We start from the raw sequence: 23,031 nt of genomic DNA on the forward strand, positions 1-23,031 counted from the left end.
CAGATGTGATGGATGTACTATTATTGAATGTAAAAATAGACCAGGAGAGAGGAATATTTATAAAATGGATGAGTATAAACTAAAGCAGTTTTTAATCTTATCCTGTAGCTCTTCTTGTTTCATTTAGCACTTACAGGATGGAGCTGATGCTCCTCTGCATCCATAAGGCAAGGGGGGTACCGCAAACAATAAAGTAGTGGAATTTTCCTTAAGGACTTTTAAAGGCATGTTGGGTGAAATTTTCTTCTTCTAAAAAACCATGAAAGTAAAGGACCAGGAGACATGCCTTTTTCTATTAACTATAAAAAGGGATTGAGGAATTCAGAAGGATTTATGCATGTCCTATCAAGCAAAAAAGCCCAATAGCACCAAAAGTCATCCTTGAATTCCAGTGTATCAGTCTATTGCTCTTAACATTTGTGTCTGTCTTTGGTGTTTAGGCATAATTATTCCAACTTATTATTCAAGCAAAGCCAAAACAAACTGGGATTTGATTTTTGCATTTACCTATACCATGAAAGACAACAGTAAATAACCATTTTTTTAATGTTTTAATTCTAATCGTATTATTTCAAGAATTTTTCTTCTCTTTATCTGTAAGCTACTTTCTTATCAAGAGATAAAAATCTGATATCTTTGTCTTATCCCAATAGCGATATTAGCTTGATGTGATCTTTTTATTTTTTATTTTGTATGTAATTACACATTGACTCATTTTTTTCAATACTGTAAGTCTTGAAATTAATTTAGCTTATCTAAATTTTTTAGCCTTCTAGTTTGGGGGTTCTGAGGATAATGTTTGAAAAGTTTGAGACTATTTTAGATGTTTCCACTTCTGACATAAGTTTTAGGAGCTAACAACACAGGAGAAGAAACAACTTTGTGTCAACAGCAGCTGTGAATATCATACCTTGTGAAATACGTGACTGTTGCCCAGACAGTAGGTTCTGATCCTTTGTTCCTGATCCTAGCTGTGCATGTTATTCTTGCTCTTTGACAGTAGTATATTTATATGTCCTATGGGTATGCCACCATTAGCATTTTATTTTACAAGAGAGGTACACTTTTGAAGCAAATCTTTGTCTTGCCAATTTGCCACATTTGGTTTGATCACTAGAATGCCTGAGTGGGATCTATGTGTTTTACTGATGGAACCAAGACAGATATTACTCTTCAAGATCACATCTGATGTGCTCAGCAGCTAATGGCCTTTTAGTCATCAGGGCCAAAAATAGAAATGGTATGAAGTAAATGCCCCTGAAACACATTTGCTGTGAGCACTTGTGTCTTTGTCACCAATTGCTTTGACCTTCTGATCCACTCTTAGGGTGCTCAGCTCTTTGCTATTGCACAAATGTTCTTTGTGGCCCAAGGTGGACAGCAGCTCTCCGCTTTGTCCCAGGCTGCCACCGGACATCCTGCCCTGCTGTCACTTCTGTCTGTGCTGTCAGGGTAAACCGGCTTGCATGTCTCAGTGCACTCCTCGTGTTCAGTGCAAGAAGAACCAAGGAACAGGGCTTATGTTTGTTCAAGTCCAGAGGAACTACTCTCACATTTATTGTCCAACCAAGGGGCTGTTTGCTCTGATTTCTTCGGAAGTAATGCAAATGCAGCTTGCTGCTCAGACCATGATATAGTGATCCAAGTCAAACTCTGTGTGACATCGTTAGCTGTGTGATACAGAAAGATTTGCAACAATCAATTATCTGTTTGTTTTCAAAGCAAATAATTAATTACTTGGTTGCATGTACTGTTATCACATAAAATATGCCTTTTCATCCTTTCGGATAATATGCCTTATTTTAATACTTTCTGGGGTCAGAAGAGAGTGCTCAAAATTCATGCTGATTTTTACTTCCTACCATCACCCTAACAAGCCAGAGATTGTCAAGAGAGCCCAGTCTTCAAGAGAATGGTAGTTTTGTGAGCTCATCACATTCTGTAATCAAGTATTTCTCTTGACAGTCTATAACTTAGTGTTTTAGAGATGAGTTCTAGAATTTGGTAGAGATGTCTACTAGCTGTTGAAAAACAATAGAATATGGAGCCATTAGAAGTCTAATGGGACTCAATTTCTGAACACCAGAGATGCTTTTAAAGCATGTCCCTTTGTTTCAGAATTGCTGACCACTTTATTAATAGAGACACAAATGCAGTTTCATCTTCACCAACTGCCTCCTGTTTTGACTCTCCATGTATCCGCTAGTAATTTTCTACATCACTGCTAGTAAAGTGCTAGCAGCAATTCTTCTATTTCTCCTGTCAACCAAGCTTTATTCAAGTTTGACCTTCTCTTTGTCAGACAAGCATCACTCATCTCTTATGATGTGCTAGCTTTAATATTATCTTTCAAGCATTATACACTATCTCCCTAGAATAAGCTTCGGCAATACAACATCCTCTGGGCTTACAGAGTGTAATGTTCTGTTCTGTAGTGGCAATAATAGCTTCTGAGTGCAGCATTTATTATTTTAGCATGGTTTAATTTGTGTCATTGTTTTGTCCATTTATTTCTTAATGTCTATACAAACCTGGTTTTCATCTGTTATTTCTCCTTCTTGGCAGTACATGCTAATTAAAATTGTTCACCTCAGACTTCAAACTACTTCTGACCGCAGGGACTTTACACATGTTATTTTCATGGAACAGTTGTATTGTTATCAAATTCCAGCAAGTATTTTGTCTGAAGGTTTTGCTTCCAGGAACAGCGTAATTATCAGTCAGTTTGACATTCTTGCAGCCATTTTGCAGAATTAAATATTGAAATGGTACTTTGAGAGTATAGTGAACTATAATTCTTTTTCCTATTTGGTCTTGTGCAATAAGGCACACTTACAAGAGTGGAAAATCAATTATTAATTTTTTTTTTGTTAGGGTTCCCTAACAGTTTAGATTTTTAGAACCTTGTTTCAGCTCTTGTGCTGTGGCAGAGAGTGGAGAACTGAATTTTTGCAGTCATGAAATGAAGAGCTGTGTATTGGGACAATGTTCTGAAAAGTGCAGAAATGAAATCATGACTTTTGAAGGAGTGTTATGACTAGGAGGCAGAATGACCTGCACCTCTTTGATAGGAATACCTCTGCTGACTGATAGAGCCACTTGTATTTCTGATGGTGCCACAAAGTATAAAAGCAAAGGTCTGCCTTGACTTCCACATCTTCAGTGCTAATATATCTTTCATGCTGGAATACTCTGCCTTTTCAGCAACCTTTATAGATTTTTTTTCCCTCAGAAATTTGGGTATGGAAACTAGTTGTCTTGTATTATTCATTTTTGTTTTGTGTGAGAAGTTACAGATAGCAACATTGCTAACAGAATTATTAAATTGGACCATGACAATCTGAAAACAGTTGATAACAGTGTGAAGTTACACTTTTCTAAGATCTGTTAATTTTCACACCAAGTTTGAATTTTAATTATGCAGCATTATTAAATACTTCTTGGAAATTTTACTTAGCCTACATTTAAACTGATAGGTGGATAGAAAATGACCAGGGGGCTTATTTGAGGGTACTGAAAAAATTACAAGTCCCTCTCACTTCATTCCCCAGCCATCCCCATATGTAAACCACTTTGAACAGAAGCCAAAGTCTAATGGCTATGCTGAGTATTATACAGCTTTGTAATACCTAGAACTTACTAAAGGAAACCTAAAGACTAATTTTACCTAATTTCCTGCTTATTTATCTAATTAAATGTAATTGATTGCCTTAAAAAATTAAAAAGGGGTTGTGAGCTTTTTCCTTTTACCTTCAATATTTGACATTAATAAAAAATAATTCTCAGTAGTATGCAGATAGATGAGCGCCCTGGTCTTCATCATTCTGCCACACAGATTTGTAGATATCAATGTGGACTGCACTGAACTGAAATAGCAACAGTTAAGGAGCAGAAGGATTTTTCCTATAATCCTGGTAAAAACACCCTCCTCTTATCTAAAATGGCCTGTGATATAGAGGCACAATATGAAAGCTATTTACTGGTATTTCATAACATAGTGAATGTTCAATTGAAATAAAAATTTAGGGAGAAACAATTAACTAAAGTAACAAGGGTTAGCTGTATGCTCCTAGGTGCACTTAGTTTTTTAGCTTAGTGTTTTGAATGTGTGGATGACAGAAATGAGTTAGACGAAGATAAGCTCTTTTAAGTAAATCATTGTCACTCAGCAGTATAATCTGAGATGTCTAACTTTGAGTCCCTGATTTGAAAATACATTCAGTGGTCTCTTACATAATCACAGTTCATTTCTTATCTACATCAAGGAATGTTGCTGTCTATTCTGGTAGCCTAACGACTACTAAAGCAAATTGCTTGGTGACTCTACACTTCCTGATTTGGTGTTCTCATACACGCAGAGAACACTTCCACAGTTCAGATTATTTCGCTCATGGTAAGTTCAGAAAAGCAGTAAACAATGAAGTTTTCAAACTAATCTTGTCTCTGGTGATGCACTCATTTGTTACAAAGAAGAGATGTTCTTAAGATCTCTTTTTTGGGAAATTTGCGTCAGTTGTCCGCTTTATGCAATTTCTATTGAGAAAAGAGACCATTAGATGGGTGCATTTTTCTTTATATGTAGTGACTGCAAAGAAAAGCAAGTTAAACCAAAAACATACCTTTCCTCCTTCCTAATTTTAGTTGTCACTTTCTTCACCAAAATTAGGCAAAATTAGGTTACAGTAAAGGAAAAGTAGTGAAATTAGATGAAGCTGGTTGAAACAAAGAGAGGTAAAGAAAATTTTATACATCTATCTCTCGTGTTCTGAAAATTTCCATTTTGTGTGAAGACAAGTCTCAACAAATTTTAATATAACTTTTTAAACAAGTGAATTAAATGAAAAATTCATATACTTCTGTAGGCATCTGATAGCAAAGTATCTGCAAACTATTTATTGCATTCCACATAAATAATACTGAAATTTATTCTGCATCTTTATGTGTCAGTATTACCAATTTTGTTATGGTGAGATATTCTAGAAAGAAGTTGCAGGTTGCATGAACAGATTGTGGTGAGGCTTCTTAAATTACAAGTAGTGTCTTGCTTAAAACTTCCCTCAGTTTCCAGATTTTTCTTCACCTTTTGGGCTCTTTCTTTTTTACAAGTTTGAGAAATGATGCCTCTGTCTCTCCTGCCCTGTTGGTACATGCTGTCATGCCTTTTCTCTCATTGATGTCCAGATGCTTCTCCAGCCCTCTGGTTTTAACTCATCTTTTCTTTAGGCCTCATAAAAGCACACCCCATGCTGTTTCCATGGCCAGCCCACCTTACAGTCACCTATTTCCTCCAGGCTCTGCTCTCACCTTGCTTGTGAAGTGCTGTAATAATTTTGGAGTTGTCCAAATATTATTTATATGCTTGAAAGAGTAGGCAATACTATCTGGTGTTGTGAGACAAATACATTTCACAAATAATTGTTTAAAAAATAGAATATTTAAAGAGTAAGCTCATTTTCATAAATCTAATCAGTCAAATACTTTGATCATGTAGGCAGCCTCTAAAATTAGTGGAAGAATAGAGCCTGTTAGTTCTCTGATTGTCACTACTGTAGCTATGCAGCTCTACAGTTGCCAGTATATTTTGAATTTATGTGTTTGAATGTGATTTTTCCTGCAGATAAACTGGTTTAAAAATGAAATGTGCACGTGTTTAAGGTATTAATTGTTGTTTTGTAATGTGTGTAACTTGAGATATCTCCAAACATCTTGAGAATGTCCAAATTATTTAAAGGGTCCTTGAGCAGTCCCTTTGGGGAAGTGGAAAGTTCAGTAAGGTGACAATTAAAACAATGCTGTTTCATGTGTGCACTGTACTTTAAGTGCAAATGTGACAAGACAACAAAATAAGGGTAGCTTTTTCTGTCAGCAAATATTTTCTGTCTCGTAAATTTTCACATTGTGCTCTTGCATTAAACAGTTTAGAAGAGGATATATATATATATGTGAAATAACTTATACTTTCAAAATTGTGATTCTGTCAGCACTTGGGGAGTAATTTCTGTCATTTTATAAGTAGCTGTGATAGAATAGTTACAGTTCAGGATTTGGGGTGCAAAGTGTGGTATTTATATCCTTAGAAATACTTCCCTTTTCATTGAAAATAGAACATTATTTATTTAAACACTTCAAGTATAATAAATATTTATTCATTATTATTAAAAATATTTCTAAAAGGGCAATAAAATTTAAAATCACATGGAGATGGGGTGTAGTATGTGAATTATATGCTATCCACACCGTCCTTCATAAGTGGGAGGGATTCTTATCTGGCAAGAACATGTTTTTGTTTGTTTAAAATGTAGTGGCAATGATCTTGACACAGTTATACAGCTAAGCACATGTGTTACTTGGATTCTGGTTTACATTAACAGATTTAAACACTGACAGATTTTAAAGCATGTGATTTTTTTTTTTTCAGAGACTGGTTTTTCTAACCTATATTCCCCTTCTTCCCAATTCTCTTTCAGATAGCGGTTCTGTGGATGAAAAGGTTTAAAATCACCTATTTGCTATAGGGATCATGTATTTTGTTGATGTCCGTTTGTGACTTATTTGACCTGTTCTGTTCCTTCATTTTACTTGTGAAATCTGCATGGTTTTTTTCCCAGCTTTCCACTCTTTTGTTCTCCTTTGATTGTATTGCAAATGTGTTGCATTTATATACAGGGTAACCCTCACTGTTGTGCTTACCATAATTGCCAACACAGGGGTCTGCTACTGTCAAACATGATATCTGATTTTTGCCTCCAATTTTCACCTACCCTGCATTCATTATAGGATTTAAAGGGCAACAGTATTTGGGAAGCAATACCTTATCTTCCCATGGGTTCTTCCACTGTGTGTCACTAAATGCTGAATGCTACCAAAATGTTTCCCAGAGGAACAGTTAGTCTAGCTTTGGCCTGGAGCTGACCCTGCTAAACATTTTCATATGTCTTATATGTTTGATGCAGTTAAATTCTGTCCAAAACTTACTAAAAGCAACCAAGTAACTGTACTTTTTTTGATCTCTATTAAAGGCTCAGTTAGTAAATGCAAGTTCCTTGGATGCTTCCAAGCTTTATGCAGTCCAAGCATTTGCTGGGTAAGTAAAAATATAAGTGAAAGTTTTGATATTTGTATCTGCAAATTAGTCTTATAGCATTATTGTATTTTTCTAAGCTTTTTGTTTTAAGAAGTGGCGTTATTTAAAAGGAAGATTGTTTCATTGTGTATGTCTTTCCCTTTTAATTTTTTAATTCTTTATTTTTTGATGACTTAATACAACAATTCAGATGCTGAGGTCAATTAGATAGGGATTTTTTTTTTACCGCTTTTCCTATAAAATAAGTGTCCTTTGAAGCTGTAGCACAATTTTGTCTTTATTCTGGTAAATATATAGTAATGCAATTCTAGCAATACAATAGCACTCTAGTACTTGAAATTAAAAAGTCAAGGGAAAAGATCTTCCAGTGGCTGAGAATGAATGTGGTAGAAACCTATATCTTTTGTTTTGTTGTCTCCAAATGAAGTTATCTTGCATCCAGTTTTAGGGATTCCTTCCTATTTTGAAAACTTTCTTATTATTCAAGCTAGAAAGGTAATGAAATAAAAGCCTTCGGTAAAATTTATCAGTTATATTAGTTACATGATTTAAAGGGGTATTATCCTCTTGCTGGTGCACTCTCTAAGTACTTTTTACTATAATGAAAATTTATTACAAAGACAGGGTGATGTGGTTAAATTAATCATTCATCTTCTGCTTTTATGTCTGAAATGCTATACAATTGACATTACGAAGTTTTTCCGGTTTAGATTTCTACTTTGAGGGGAGGTGGGTGTCGCTAAAAAGTAGTTATGGCAATAGTTTTCTTAATATTATGCACAGGTTTCTATGGAAGGTATACTTAGGGTAACATTTGTCCTTATTGCTAAACTTTAAAGAAATTTATGAGCGATCTACAGCTTTTTAGAAGTGTAGGTAGTTGCCATATAGTTTGTTATTCCTCAAAGTGTTGTGTTCCTGCGTTTTGCAGCTCCTAGAACCTTCAGAGTTACCATAAAAGTGTGAGGACACGTGACATTGTGCAGTATTAGTCACCAAATGTAAACCAGAGGAGAAACAGGTTAACACCTGTTATTGTGTAGGTTATAATGTAAACAGGTTATTATGTAGTTTAGGACAGAATTTTGTAAGCAGACACTGAATGCAGGTTCTGACAGTCAAGTATTGGGTGTGTGTCTGGAGGAAGCTACATGTGACCATACTGTTTTGCTGTATGTACTACTTTCCCTAGCCAGTTGCTTAATTACAATTTCTTAATATATTTAGACCTTTAAAAAGTAATGTGGAATTCCTGTTTTTTATGGTTTGCACACAAAAAAGCAATCTCAGAGGTGTAAGGAGAACTTCTGCCACTGACAAGGACTATACAAACTGGAGCTGCTTTTTTTATATCCTGTCTTTCATTCATTGGTGAATAAATTCAAATATTGAATCCTCTGAGAATAAGCTGTGCAGACATCCTATAACCACGGCATAGAACTACTTCAGATGGCTGACAGTAGTTCAATAACAGCTCATGTTTTTAGATTAAATCTTACTTCTTTTGCTGACAAAGTTTAGACCTGTCCTCACCTCGCGTTGCTGTCCACAGTATCTTTATTGAAGCCCGTTTCACTAGCCCTCCCTGAAAACAGTTATGCAATTTTCATTTAACTTCTTATTCAGGCAAAGAATGCTGTCATTTCAAAGACATTTGTGGCTCTGTTTTAATCACACTTCCCACTCTACTCCTTCATGCAAAAACTAATGCTAATTTCTGGGATCCCTCAATCTTTTTACTGCCAGTGCAACTCTGCATTTAGCTTTGACCCCTCTCACTTACTCTCTCTGAAAGGTGTTGCCATTAGAAGTGAGGGAGGAGATTGCTTCCCTCACAACCACTGTTACCATGCTTTATCTATACAAAACTCCCCCAGCTGACTCTCTTCTGCCTTGCTCTTGCCTCCCTGTCACAGCACAATGCTGTGAACCCACCTCATGCACCAGCACCTCCCATAGCAAGGACTGCAACTCTCCGTTCTCTGCAATGATCTTCACTTGGTTGCACAAAATGAGAGAACAGCCCAAGAGAAGAAAGTAAAGGCAAAGACCAAAGACACCTTTTCTGGGTCCTTTCATGCAACTTCTCTGTTAAAAGGCAGAAGCACCACCTTTCCTGGTTTTTCCATACCAGTATCACATCATATAATCTTAATTTTATTTTTCTTCACTTTCTTGAGGATGAGACACTTTAGAGCTCATTATTTCCATCTTTTTAAAAGGCGAAAGGAGTTCAGCTGGAATTCTCATCACGTATATGGATCCTGGGTAGTACTGTTATACTTTTTCCAGAGACTTGCTCTTGTATTAATTTACTGCTTGCCTAACGAGCAGTCAGAGACTGATAATTTTACCACATGGTAAAATTTTGAAATCCATTCTGAAATTTGCTAACAATACACAGATGGTGCTGCGTGCAGATGAATACTCCTTTCCTTCAGTGGCATGTCCTCTATGGTAAAACAAATTTATTTTTCTATTTTCTTTGGCAAATTTAGATAGATTCCTGTTAGGCAGAATATTTCTATTAGCACCAAAAAATAGTCAATGCTATAGGTTTTTGGGTTTTTGTTTTTTTTTTCTTGCCTTGAATGATAACTTTCATCAAATTATTATGATTCCACTTCATCATCTTCTATGTCAAGTTATTGTTGGGTTATAATTGGAAGAAGGGAGGGGAGTAGAGAATTCAATGTGTCACCTGCATTAACATGAGAAGTTTTTCCCGTGCTATGTTATTTCTTAATGATGAGCAAAAGGCATTTAGTAAGATTTTAGTCATATTTTTATGTTATAGAGCAGAATAATAGATGGGAATCCTTTTACAGATATTGCCTCTATGTGAGCATAAGAATGCCTTATACAAAATAAGTTTTATTTACTGCTGATGGAACTGCTCCTGAGTAGCAAAAAGCCCTGAGTTTATATCTTGCTCTCTGTACATTTACTTTTCACAACCTCAGAAATGTTATTTTATTTCTATCACACTTTTGCTGGATTTTTAAGTATGTCTGGAAGCTGCAATTTGGGTCTACTTTGATCTTTATGTTATTGAAAAAAAAATTCTAGTACCACAATCCAGACGGAAAAATGGTTGTGTGAAAATATAAAGGAATCACTTAAACAGACTATGAATCTTTTGCCTTTCTTAGAGAATGGTGTGGGTGCACTAGAAGGAAGTGAAAAATTCTTCTCTAATTTTCGTTATATCTCTTTTCACACAATAATTGTAGCATGCATAAATAAATATAGGGATTTCAGATTATAAACTCTTTGTTGTGAATGTAGTTTTTATACATGCAGAGAGAGAGGGAAACATAAGAACTGAAAAGGGTGTTTGTGCCAGTGCCAAACAAAGGACCACGGAAAGGAAAATGCTTGGTCTTGAAAAATCTGGTATCTCAGCTTCTCTGGGAATTTCCAAGTATCTCTGAATTAGAACTGACAAGGTATATAGAGGTCTTCCAAAACCCTCTGTGGAGAAATTTCGGGGGGATGCCTGAGTACAATTGTTAAATGTTTGGAAGAGTCAGAGGAATGAGGCCAATTTGTTATCCAGATCAATATGTATTCTTTTAAATTCTGTTGGTGTATCAGCCTTTTATTCTTTGAAGTGACTCCAAGTTGCTCTTTGTTGTTGTTTCCAAGTTATATGTGAGATCTAACTGGGGTTTAATTATTTGCTCAATGAAAAAGCTCAAACCAGGCAAGAGAAAATAATTATGGTCGCCATGGAATTATTTTAAAATGTGACAAGTTTTGCTTTCCACAGTCACATGGAGTTATTTGAGATGTGATTATGTATTTAGCTAGATATTTCAAACTTTGTATCAAATTTAATACAATAATATTCATTCACATCAATGATGTTCAATATGTGATGTGGGCTGCATCTCAACTACCAGATATACAAGAACTTATGATGGAAAGCTCTTCTTATAATTTCTAAATCAATGGTAAAAAGTTTTAGGAGGTATTAAGCACAACTTGACTTTGGATGAATGCCAGAAGAAAACGCACCAAGAACATTCACACTGGTTTTTCAATTGGAGCACTTGGCTTTAGTTGATAACTGCTAATTTTGATTTTTAGCTGTAAATAGAGATATTATAAGAAGTTCTTAAGGGTGTTGTCTTGTAACCTCCATGTTTTTATTTTCTCCTTCACCTTTTTATCTTCAGGAGCCGTGGACTGTATGGAATTGACAGCATGCCAGACCTGCGAAGAAAGAAATCTTTTCCCATTGTTCGAGATGTGGTGAGTAACTTCTGAAACTGTTGATTCATTTGCCAGTTGTGTAGGTCTTTCTTGTAATTGTGACTGTGCATTGAAATGACAATTTGCAACAATTGTTTTTTGGAAAAAAGGAGTCTTGAGAGAATGGATTGAGGGCAGTAAAAGTCATTGAGGTAGTTGTTATGATGTACTAGATAAGTCTGAATATCTCACCGGATATTTAGGTACTACTTGTGTAATCAAGTAATGTGCATTTCATGCAATAATAATCTGCTTATTTTCACAAATATGCTATTGAGTGTTTGGGATACTATTTCACTTGATTTATTTTGATACTGAAAGAGAGAGAAAGTTCCTTTTAAAAAGCAGCCCTTTTTCACTATTAATATTTTAAAGATTTATGCATACTTTAGGTACAAGATGAGGTTCTCAGTTTTTAAGTCATTGTAAATAAGAATAAGAAAAGAGATTTCAAAGTGGAAAAGAATGGAAGTTCCTCTGAGATTTATTCTGACTTCTAGTCTAAATGTTATTATTAAGTAGATTCTCTGCTCCAAAGAATTTCAAGTGCTGTTCACATTTCTCTTTTCCTTTTACTGTAGTATAGAATTCATAATTCAATAAAACACATATTTAGTCTTTGAGGATGGTGAGACCCCAAACCAATTTCTCACTGTAAAGTGATTGGGTGTTAGGCTAAGTAAATTATTACCACTGATGTCATTAAAAGAACAGCCTTTGCCAATTATTGCTCAATATTTTTTCAGTTTCTGTGTTCAGTTGCTCTGTGATGATCCTCCACACTGTCTGAGCAGTCAAAAAGAGAAAGCACAGCAACCATTTTAGAGTAGAATTCCTTCTGGAATTGATGAAAATTTACACTGTATAACATAGTAGAGCCTGCATTCATTTAAACCATCTTTTTGACAGCAGCCACTCCACTATTAGTTGTATAAAAATGAATATAGTCTGCTGTCCTGCTATGATACTTTAATGGCACTTTGCTTTATTCTTAATTGTTGGAAGTGCTTACAGAAAGGTATAGCTCAGAATACATTAAGACATCAAAATAAATGTAAATGATCCTTTTTTATGCTTACTTATTATTGTTTCTGAAAAAGAACAGAAATAATATTGTTAGAAATGAGTGCTAGACTCTTTTGATGCTGACTAAAATATGATTTCTTTGTTGTGTAATACATATGACAAATTAATATTCTTTTTAATTTCTTTCCTATCTTGTCTGGATTTTTAAGGCTATGGTAAGTATCTTTATATTTATAAATGTTCTGAAATTATCATAGTAACTGTTATGGATTCCATTAATGTTGTGCTTTACTATGACCTACTACTGGAAAGTTAAAAATTTATTTTATGACCAAGAATTTAATCATAAAGGACGTGGTGCCTTATGTGAATGTGTTCTCTGCATTATGTATACCAAAATTGTTAGAAAAAGTTTGTTAAAAAGTTATCAGTATATGCCAGATATCTTTTCTGATGATACAAGAACAACGTTTAGATCTCAAGTATGAGGCTTGCCCTGTGCTACTGTAAAGTCTTAAACACCTAGAGAAAGAGAAGTTCTAAGTGTTCCTTACTTTTAAATTCACTTGTATCAATCAGATACATTTCTCCTTATTTTCCTAGTCCCTCTGCACTTCCAGTTTCACTCCATTATTTTCATGCTTTCAGCACTGTATCTCAGTATAATTTTTATCAAAGTTCTGTATGTTTTCTTAAGATGATATCTCTGACTCCCGTTTGTTTCCGTGAATTCACATTTTGAGAAATCTAATTTCCAACACGGAAGCACAGAATATGTTGAGGTGAAAGAGACCCAAAAGGATAATCCAGTCCAACTCCCAGCCCTGAATAAAACCATTCCTAAGAGCCACACCCTGTGCCTAGGAGTCCAAACACTTCTGGAACTCTGTCAGGCTGGCACTGTGACCACTGTCCTGGGGAGCTCTTCCAGTGCCCACCCACACTCTGGGGGAAGAACCTTTCACGGATACCCAACCTATACCTCCCCTGACACAGCTTCAGGCTGTTCCCTCGTGTCCTGCCACTGTCAGCAGAGAGCGGAGATCAGTGCCTGCTGCTCCTCTTCCCCTCAGGAGGAGGCTTTACCTGCAGTGAGTCTCCCCTCAGTCTCCTCCAGGCTGAACAGACCAAGTGCCCTCAGCTGCTCCTCACACAGCTTCACCTCCAGACCCTTCACCATCGTCACTGCCCTCCTTTGGATGCTCTCCTCCTCCTCAACCGCTGGAAAGTTTTTGTATGCTAATGCATTGGGAGTCTCTGCTTGTTTTAGATTCAGTCATTAGAGAGGACAAGACAGTCAAAATCCACCTGCAGGAACAGTTCTCCTTGTTGCCGTCATGGGTCATTATTAGACTTCTGGTAGAATTTATCTGGTACAGGAGGGAGAGAGACAGTGCGAGGAGAAGTGATGGTTCAAATGCAGTAACAATTCAGAGAGCATGAACAGATCTCTGTGTACTGTGGAGCCAGGAAAAAGAGTCCAGTGCACTTCCTGATGGAATTGCTGTAACTTCTGCTTTTAAAAATATATATTCTCCTTTGGATTAGTTAGAGCTTGAGCTGAGGTGAGAATAACCAGGGAGAGAAATATCAATGATTACAGTGAAGGTTAGAAGTTTTTAACTCACAGTGGCCAAGTAGGTGTAGTGATCTGCCCAGCCATAGCCAAAGGTAGCTCTATTTTACTGTCTTTGCTTTTGTTAATGCCAGTCATTATTTTGAATGTTATGAAGACTCTAGAAAATTCTTGTGCTTATTCAATTTAAAGGTGATTTTATACTGTGTAATCACTGTAATCAGGCAAATTTCTTATTTTAATCAATCAAGACTACATTACTCCCTGGCTTTATTGTTTGATGATAAGAACACAAGAATAATTTGTGAATCTGCTGCTGTTGTAAAACAGTCTGTTGAAGTGAACACACCAGATAAAACAACTGCCTGCTTCAGCTAAAATGATAATACACTGAAACTTTTTTCTCTAAGTGTCTCCACAATAAAAGCATTTATAAAGGCTGGAATTCCTTAAGTAAATAAATAATAAGAGAGTAATTATTTGTATATTTGTGAGGACTTCTTTAAGTCTACTAGATAGAAATCGTAACAATATCATTATCTTTGAGGCTGGACAGATCATACTTTTGTGTCTGTGGCACAAATATGAAGAAAAGGCAAATGATATTACTGTTACGTCCAATAACAATTGTGTAGTGGAGCTGAATTGTCATTTTTTCTAAATCTGTTTTCTGGGCTCAATACTGCAGTTCTGCTGAATATTTCAGGATTAGACATCAACCTTTTTAATAGAAAAATCATGGGACTAGACTATTATTTCCCTCAGTACCTTATTTCAACTCAAATTATTTTTCCTATTTCCTACCCTCTCTTCATCCCAGCACCCCAAGAAATGGTACAAATCTGTCTTCCAAAATAATTAAGTTGAGATTCCCTAGAGTGATATACCTATATTTGCTCAAAAAGAAACAATTCTGAAATTGTGCAGGTTCTAAGTGCTGTAAACAGTGAAAAATTTGTAACATTCACCTCTAGTGGGCAACTTTTACATCACATTAAAAATAATACCAGCATTTGTAAAATGATAAAAAAGGGTTTGTCTTCGACTCTTTTTCCTGGTGACAGCAGTCTGCAGATTTTTTTAAAAGAGAAATGAAAAGATGATAAAGAAAACTGAAACCCTCTGTAAAGGAGTATTGCATGGCACAGTCAGCAGTCATAAACAGTTACTTGAGCCTGTTTGTTCCTCTGTGCTATTTGAGCTGTGAAAGACACAACTTTCCTGTTTCATTGTGATAGAGGACTTCTCTCTTTTTTTTTTTTTTTTTTTTTTTTTCTTCTCAGCACATTTTGTCATTAAACACACAATTGTAGTGAGTCCAATTTGCTTTTACTTAGAATTACCATTTTTCAATGTTTTTGCTAGAACGACTTCTAATTATATTAATCTATTTACTTAAGCTGCTAAGGCAAATTTGGAGGTAATAAATTAGACAGTGTAGATACAAGTTACTAGGTAATCTAGAAGGCCTTGAGCATAAAGGAGACTAATTTATTTTAAATCCTGTATTAGGGAGTTGCTAAGCAAATTAAAAACTAAATAGACAATGGTCTGCTTTATCATCTTCTCTTTTTGTTTTTGATAATTTTTTCATATGTTCAAAATTCATCAGTACTTAAGGTCTTTATGCTCTGCTGGTCAGATTTTTACCTAAGGGAAGACATAAGGTAGTGTCTGGACATCAGTTTGAGACAAGTATAAACAAGTTCTGTGTCCTGTTAAAGGAGAGGGGGTGAAACACTCCAGGTTCCTGTTGCTCTCCATATTCTTTTGGTGTTCTGGCCTTTTGGACTTCCTGGAAGTTCCGGCTGATGAGCTGCACTTACCTTTCTTTCTTGCTGCTACTTGAAAACAGAGAGGCAACAAGAGAGGAAGTTTTCTCATTATATTCATAACCTGTCACCTTGTTTTCCATAGATAAACTTGGCAGCTTCTTTCCCTTTCTCTTTCCAAAATGCTCGCTTCTCCTTATTTCAATCCATAATTAAGAAGTGACACTGCTATGTGTTCATTGCTTTATGCTGTTGAATTATCACCAAATTCAGTGTTTTAGAACAGAACCATTTTATGGGCTTTCTCTTATAAATGTAATTTGTTCTGACAGTGGTGCATAAATGGAAAGAATACTTATGGTTTGTTTGGGTTGGTTTTTTCGCTAAAATCCATGTGAATTTAATCCATATGACTGTTAATCTACTGGTTTATCACAAATCCCTCTAGATATCGCTTTCTTCCAACATGACAAACACTTTATTAAGAACAGCCTAATTACCTGTTTCCTGCTAGGTTTTGTAATTTTATATAGGGCACTGTACTATAATTTTAGACACATTTCTGATTAAGAAGCAAAATAGTAAAGCTCCATGATTCCAAGGGCACCCCTTGGGAGAACTGGGTTTGAAGGACACATGACAAGGGTCACAATTGCTTCCCCATTTTTTTTTTCTCACATGAAGTAGTATCGGTTTATTGACTTACAGTGATAGCACAAAACTGCAGCTCTGCTGGCTCATGTTCTTTGGCATTGCTGGAGGACAGAACACAGCAGCAGTCACTGCCCTATATTTGAGGTTAATGTTCTTATGCCCTTTGTGCTCCTGTCCTGACAAGTTGTTCACATTGCTCTATTGCTTAGAATGGCTAGGATTGTGCAATTGAGACCTAAAGGGTAAAATTCCTTCCTTACTGTAAGGGACATGAAAACTATAAAGCTAGTATAGTGCAGGCAAGTAAATCTGCATGGGTACTTGACAAGAATTTGAGAAAAAGCCTGTGCTTCAAGTGGGATCAAAAGGGTGATGCTTTTAAAGTACATTGTCTTAAAACCCAAAACTCTATTGATTATGAAAATTGTTTCTTTTCCTCTTAATGATCCAAAAGCATTTTTACTTCCCATTTTCAACTTTGTTTTCTTGGCCTTGTAGCATTTGATTTTGACACAAAAAGTGTGGAAAAACAAAGCCTGAACACTGTTTCATCTTTCCTGTGACTTTGTCAATCTCACTAGCACACACCCATAGCATTTCCCACATTAACAGAATTAGAATGAAATTATGGTCACAGAGAAGTGACCATAAATTAGAAGAAGAATTATTTACTTAATAATAACAGAATGAAGAATCTGATAGCAATTAATAGCATTGAGTTGGTAAATTGCTGAGTTTAAAAGAGAAAAAAAGAAAAAGGGAGGGTTCTTTGTAATAGGAGAGAGATGAATTGAATGCTACTAAGCCAAGGATGATTTCTTGCCCTGTAATTGGTTTCACAAGATTAATAATTCTGTGTCAGTCTGCAAGTTTAATTATTATCAAGAGAAACTTATTGAAAATTGAATCAGGGAAACTGTACATTTAAAATTAAAATTGAACAGCCTTATAAATAAATAAAAAGAAATCCATTTTAAATATACCAGTGTTTAAAATTATATAATTGGAAGAAATTGGAATTGTCTCTTCATGCAGAGATTAATGATGCAGTTCCTTTGCTGATGTAAGCCTAAATTGCTTCTGGCCCAGTATGCATTTCACAAAAATAACAATGTCACATACAAAGTATCATTTAAACTTTTGCTGTAATAGTTTTGTAATGGTGGACTACAGAGACCCACTTCACAGTTAGGTGAAAATCTGTAACTTTACAACAAAGGCAACAACAGACTTATGGTTAGTGGGTGGTATAATTGATCTACACTCTGCTAGACTGTGAGGGCAGCAAAGCATGACAAAGCAGATAGTGGATGACAGAAGAACAGAGATAAGGCAGAAGTGTACAAACACTTGGAATGATTTAGAATAGGAGAAAGCAGGAATGAAAACAACACTGCAGGTGCAGTCTGGTAATATAACAGTGTTATAGTTGATATTGTGCACAGTGGAATAAATCTCATCTGTTTCTGTCAGGCCAAAAGGATTGTTGATAGCAGAAGTGATATTCAGATTTGAAATACTATTTGTAAAACACACACAGAGCTCATTCCTCCAGGGTCCTCTCTGATCATTATACTTGCTAGTTAATTCTCAAGGACTCATTTAAATTTCTGAGGTGTTGCAATAAGGAATATAAAATTTCCTTGTTTATTGTATATTGAAGTTACTTTATTTTCAGTCCCTTTGTATGTACCATACTAAAGCAAAAGAGTTCATCTCTGCAACCAAGTGCATTGTCTTCAGAACCAGAAGTTGTCAATATAGTTATAACATCATGTAGCCAAATGAGGACAAATTATTGACAGAGTTCTGATTTCTTTTCCTGTCTCAAATAACCATATTTCTCCATATAGCTATCCGTAGTATTGAATTAATATTGTCTTTAAGGAAAATAATACTTTAAGATTTCTTGAGATCTTTTTATTTAAGTAGTATTTTATATAAATATACACCATTTAAAAATGCTCAGTGAGTTACAAAAATTACCCAGACTGACAACCTGAACCTTAAGACTGTTGCAAAATGATCTCCCATGTTGCTGCAGGCGCAGTCAGCTTCCAAATTAGGGCAGGATGCCTATCCTTGTACCACATTAATTTGGTTGGCAAAGTGGAAAAACAGTGACAGCCTGTGGTTTAAAAATACTGAGTCACAAACCTCTGAATAACAGGTTTTGTATTAGAAATGGCAGTTCAGCTGGACACTGCTGAAAGAAATGGTAATGATGATGGAAAGTGTACTTCCATTATGTACTGAAACCCTAAAAAATTCTGAGCTGCGAACATTACCTAAGAGGTTTTGTTCTTCTGCAGTTTTGTTTACATCCAGTAGCATAATCAAGTACTATTTGCCTTCCTCTATATTCAACAGCTGGTGTTACTTGTATAATTGGTAACTCTTTTGAATTTGCCTTAAACAGACACTTGCAGCTCGAAAATCTGGTATTTCCATGGCCATGCTCATCCGGACCTCCATAAACACTGATGAAATGGTAAGTATTTTCAATGATAGGTTTGAGGCTTTGAAGTTACAGAGAAATTTTTGTTCAAAGATCTCTCAAAATTATTTCAGCTTTACACACTCCAAACTGGATGAAATTGAGTGTATTCCATTTATTCTGTAGAAACTTCCAGGGAACTTGAGCAGAATTTGCTGCCTGATTCACATTAGCAAGACCAGGTTTGCTTCTGCTGACTCACATTTGTGACAGTCAGAGGGGACTTACCAAGAAACCTTTGATTTAGAAAACAGTTACTTGGGGGGGAAGCCTTTTGTTTTAAATTGCCCATCTGTATTATGTTTAGCTGCAGTCTTTCATCATCTTTCTATCTTCCTTACACTGTGAGTGTAATTAGCGTGACAGGGCTCTGCAAGATGGGTTTTTGTGATAATTTTTCCCCAGTCCTTGGGATATTATTTAAATTTTTTTCAAATGTAACATATATGATTCTAGAAGAAATATTTAATTCATACAAGAAGTAGCTACAAGAGTCTTTTGAAAAAGCATACTGCTATAGCTACTAAAATTTGTGAGTTGTGATTTTCCAGTACTGATTTCACTTAAATTTGGCAAAAGACATTATTTTGAACAAAAACACAACGAGTATCATTTTCTTCAAGAATACTTACATTGTGATGCAAGTTTTATGTGACTGAACTAAGAAAAAGCAATAATTTGAAGAAATATTTCTATTTTTTGTTCCTCAAATTCCTAGCACATACATAGCCTTCTAAAATACATCATATTCTGAAGAAAAATGGAGTTGAATTTTTCTTACTTTGTTGTTAAGGTCCATAGCAGAAGAACGGGAGAACAGAAAATACTGACAGGTATTCTGGGAACTGGAACATGTAGCACAAATGCTGGCATCCAACAGTCTTACCTGGTTTATTGTGAACTTTTTGTGTGCTTATATGGTAATCAGAAAGTTATGATTTGGTGGTGCCCAGGGATGGATCGCTGAGGTAGAAAACAGCTGGTGTTTGAAATGTTCTTCCAGTGGAGGCAGTAGCAAACAAACAACGTTATGTATAAGAATTACCTTTTATGACAAAAAAATACAGATTCATCAATTTATTTACATGCCTCCTCTCATGTAAGAACTATCAGGCTCTCATTTTGACAGGCTAAAGTTGCAAGTTTTGATGATGATATTAATTGCCAGCAAATGCAGGACAAGGAAGAATCATTCGGACTGCACTTAGACATTCTTACATGAATGGTCCTGTTCAGGAGGAAAGAAAAAGGCAGCAAATCTCAGTGAACAGCTCAGTCCAAACATGTCTCCAATGCTTGCCATCAACCAGAGAAACCACTGAACTCATTCAGGAAAAATGGAAAGGGAAAATTCATTTGAATGTATTTTTATACCTCTATATTCTTTGGCCTTCATTTGAACCATGCCATATGAAAAACTATGTACCAGAAATAGTTTTCTTTTTTTAAGAAATCTTGAAATAAAAATGTAAATCCAAAGGCAGACAGCAAGTGTAATTTAGACACATGAAAGTTCATTTGATGAGAAAATGTAAAGAGCTAATTCAGAGTAGAGGTGAATAAGAGAAGGCAGTCCTATGCCAGCCCTCGCTGCACATACCAAGGGATAGGGAGTGCTCTTTCACAGACAAATGTAAGGGCACAGCCAGTAAGGCCTCTTGCAAGATATTTAAAACCAGGGAAAGGCACTACTTTTCTGCTTCTCTAAGTAGCCAGCCAAACTTAATAACCTAGGGCATCATTACACTGGATAGAGCAAGGTTTGAAAACAAAAAGGACAGACATTTGCAGGCATAAAAGAATTCTCAAGATACCCTCTACAAAATGAAGATGTGAAATGCAGATGAAGAAATGGAGTCACCAATGGAAGTTAAGGAAAAAACATCCCCTTTGGGCAAGTAATTCTTCTGATTAAGGCTTTTCTAGTTTCTACCCTGCCTCGAGTTTTTCTGGAGGGAATATTAGTGACTCCAGTGGGTGTGGGTTATTTGGCTGGTTAGATTCAGTATGAAAATTCTTTGAACTAATGCCTTTTATTAAAATTCAAGTGCCACCTACTCAAAAAATTATACCCTGAGGTTAAGGCTTTGAGCTTTGCCACCTGTCACAGCTATCCTTCTGGTACAACACACTCATGACACAATGAGTTTGTGTGTTCTCAAGCACAGATCCAAAGACATTTTAAACAGTTTAACACTTAGACATATTCTTTCAGTTTGGCACCAATTTAATTGCTTTGTTGAACAAAGACAGAGCTGCGTGTTTTTGAAACTTATGCATCAATGACATCAACAAGTATTTCAAGTATAAAACAGAAGTAAATTTTCCTTCAGAGGATAAGAGATAACTTAATAATTTTCCTATATATTAGTAGTGCTAAATGTTGCTAAACCAGTTATTAGTTATATAGTTATATTGGAAGATATTAGTGCCATTTTTAATGCCCTGTAATTCACATAACAAAAGCATTTAAACAGAGAAGAGTAATAGGAATGAAAGCCTCTAGACAGTAAGAGAAATAAAATTTTCTGTTGCAATTTGCTTTATTAACAACAGGGGAAAGAACATGTTCAGCAAAACCAATCTACAAATTGTGTCTTTCAGCTTCTTCATTTACCCTCAGATGTTTATTTTAAGGCCTGTTGAGGGTAAATTTCATTACTTACTGACATTTGAGAAAATGTAAAAGTTACTGGCAAAATTCTAAAAGTATTTATAATGTGAAAAATATTGAAGCTGAACAGGCTGGAAGGGCAGGATTTGTACTGAGGGTACATGAGCTCAGGAGTGGAAGAGCGTAATCAGTGGTTTCTGAGAAACATGACTCCTCAGCAAACCGTATAAATTAACTTTAGGTTGTTTTAAAGTTTCTTTTCTGTAACATGGAAGGCAAAAGTGCAGTAATATACAAAAATTAGTTCTCCAGAGTTAGGTGGCCATTACTATCACTGTTCTTAGGGTCTACCAAATCAAACTGGTGAACACCTTCACTTGCTTTCAGGGAAGTTATTAGGATAGGCTAAAAAGCACCCTGGAGAGTAATTCAGTATTTGTTTTAGTCTTTTCTGCTGTATCAGTTTCGGTTTTTCCCTTAGTTAAGTTCTACAGTGTTCTCACATGTGCTCAGATCAAATGTCCATGAAATGTCTTACCATATATCTTTAGCCAGGCTTTACAGAATGGATATTGTTTTCAGGACAATACCCTATGACAGAAAGACTTTCAGAAATATCCCACTGTGGTATGTTTTATAATCTGGTTTCTTCTTTCTAAAAAAAACAATTATTCATTTATGAGGGAACAAGTCTAGAACTAATACATACATGGCAGTCACGTGTGCATTTAGTGAACACCCACGCCCTAAAAAAGGCACAAACAACCTAACCTTGGTGCCAAGTGCTGGCTGCAGGCTGCTGAACTCTCCTTATTCCCAATAAATTGCCTGCACCTAGGAGCTTGGGGGACGCCTGAAAAAAGGCTCAAATAAACCAACCAGAGCATTGTACCCATACAAGCCAAGGTCTTGTGTGTAAAACTACAGGGGCTGCTTTGTTTTCATCTTATTAAGCACCAAGGAGCTGAGACTGAGGTTGTTACAGTACTAATCAGTAAATAGCCAATAACTGTTCTTGTAGTAGAACTTGTCATGGGTATTAAACCAAAACAGTCCAAGAAATGGGCTTGGATTTTTGAGAAGTATGGATCGTTCTTGTCTATAGTAAAAAGCAATTTGATGCTTAAAATTAAGCAGTAAGTATGCTGTTACAGAAATACAGATAAGATGGAACCCTACAATTGGCTTGCTTTTATTTGATAAAATTATATGTCCACTTGGTATTAGAGGACAGTGTTGTATATATATCAAAAGGCATTTTGTGCAGTGTGCCTAAGTCCCTATAGGAAGTATTTAAATATTCAGAATTAATGCTTAGTACCTACTTAAGATACCCCCATGAATGTAATACTGCTGATTTTTTTTCTGCCTCAAAACAGAAAAAAAATAAGACCTTTTGTTAATTGAATAACTTGATTCCAACTTAATTCTGCTGTGTGTGTAATCAGACAAAACAGTTATGCAGAGTTCTTCTCAAAGTGTAAAGCAAAAGGAGTAAATCAGTATTTTGTAAATTACCTTATACTTCTATGTATATTCTGATATTTTATA

The 23,031-nt window shown here is 35.6% G+C and overlaps 1 protein-coding gene across 2 annotated transcripts in view; it reads left to right on the plus strand.

The window, feature by feature from the left end:
* UNC13C (unc-13 homolog C) overlaps positions 1-23,031 on the plus strand; it is a 125,976-nt gene that overhangs the window by 11,775 nt on the left and 91,170 nt on the right. Inside the window, exons 2-5 of one of the 2 annotated variants that reach the window (XM_066328460.1) lie at positions 6,468-6,490; positions 7,020-7,084; positions 11,266-11,341; positions 18,789-18,860. In XM_066328460.1, the coding sequence (XP_066184557.1) occupies positions 6,468-6,490; positions 7,020-7,084; positions 11,266-11,341; positions 18,789-18,860 (236 nt within the window). The remainder of the gene's footprint in view (positions 1-6,467; positions 6,491-7,019; positions 7,085-11,265; positions 11,342-18,788; positions 18,861-23,031) is intronic. The other variant, XM_066328461.1, reaches the window with a different exon arrangement.

This window comes from Sylvia atricapilla, chromosome 13 (assembly GCF_009819655.1).
Source record: "Sylvia atricapilla isolate bSylAtr1 chromosome 13, bSylAtr1.pri, whole genome shotgun sequence".
In the NCBI taxonomy this organism is placed as follows: Eukaryota; Metazoa; Chordata; class Aves; order Passeriformes; family Sylviidae; genus Sylvia; species Sylvia atricapilla.